At 40.2% G+C, this 953-nt stretch overlaps 1 protein-coding gene across 1 annotated transcript in view; it reads right to left on the reverse strand.

Annotated features, from left to right (window-relative positions):
- The window catches only part of LOC116693714 (plasma membrane calcium-transporting ATPase 1), a gene marked incomplete in the record, with an annotated part of 35,628 nt that overhangs the window by 12,760 nt on the left and 21,915 nt on the right, over nucleotides 1-953 (reverse strand). The window contains 1 exon segment of the mRNA XM_032522899.1: nucleotides 348-562. Within this exon segment, the coding sequence (XP_032378790.1) occupies nucleotides 348-562 (215 nt within the window).

Genomic DNA, 953 nt, shown 5'->3' on the forward strand with positions numbered 1-953 from the left:
TCATTTTCTGAAAAAAAAAAAAAAAGGCAAATAGTGTTATTGAGTCTGAGATCTTCATTCAAAATTAACTAAAAGAATGAACAGCGTTTGCTTCGTAATTGTCTGGAAGGCCTGAAAGGGGTCCATCAGTACTTTTCTGTGGGGGTCATTGCTCTAACCAAGGGGGTGAAAAAATTATATTAAAAATACATTAGAACTGTTATTTGACATAGAACCAATGTCAGTTTCAATAACACTAAACTAATGTCCAAAACAGAATAAGATCAAGAGAACATGATCTGACTGCTGCAGACAGACTGCATGTGTTCAGAGTGACAGGCTGTGTAATGATGTATATACAAACAGACCTTGACTGAATAGGCCAGGGAGATGGTGACGGCCAGAGGGAGACCTTCGGGCACGGCCACCACCAGCACCGTCACACCGATGATGAAGAACTTGACAAAGAACTGCACGTAGATGGGCAGACACTCGTTGGTGAAGTGGACCCCCTGAATCACGAAGGTATCGATTAGGAAGCGAGTGATGAGGATGAGAACAGTGAGAGACGACATGAACAGACCTGAAGAAAGAGAGAGCGAGAGAGAGAGACATAGTAAGTTTAGTTCCGCTATAAACCTGATCACAGAATAGAATATACTTTATTGCCCACAAGGAGAAATTTTTGGTGCTACAGTTGGCAGAGAAACCATCCTAAGAATCAACATAAAATCTACATAAAACATCTTAGGACACGAAGAAAGGACACATGACAATATGTGCAGACAATACTACATCTTAAAAAGTGTCTATAAAAATGAAACTGCTATGTGCAAAAATGCTGGTGTATTTATTGCAATTTGCACTGTTACACGTGTTGCACACATTTAAGAGTAGGCTTAAAACTTTCTTCTTTAATAAAGCTTATGGTTAGGGCTGGCTCAGGAGAGTCCTGAACCATCCCTTAGTTACGC

This window comes from Etheostoma spectabile, chromosome 8 (genome assembly GCF_008692095.1).
Source record: "Etheostoma spectabile isolate EspeVRDwgs_2016 chromosome 8, UIUC_Espe_1.0, whole genome shotgun sequence".
Taxonomy (NCBI): Eukaryota; Metazoa; Chordata; class Actinopteri; order Perciformes; family Percidae; genus Etheostoma; species Etheostoma spectabile.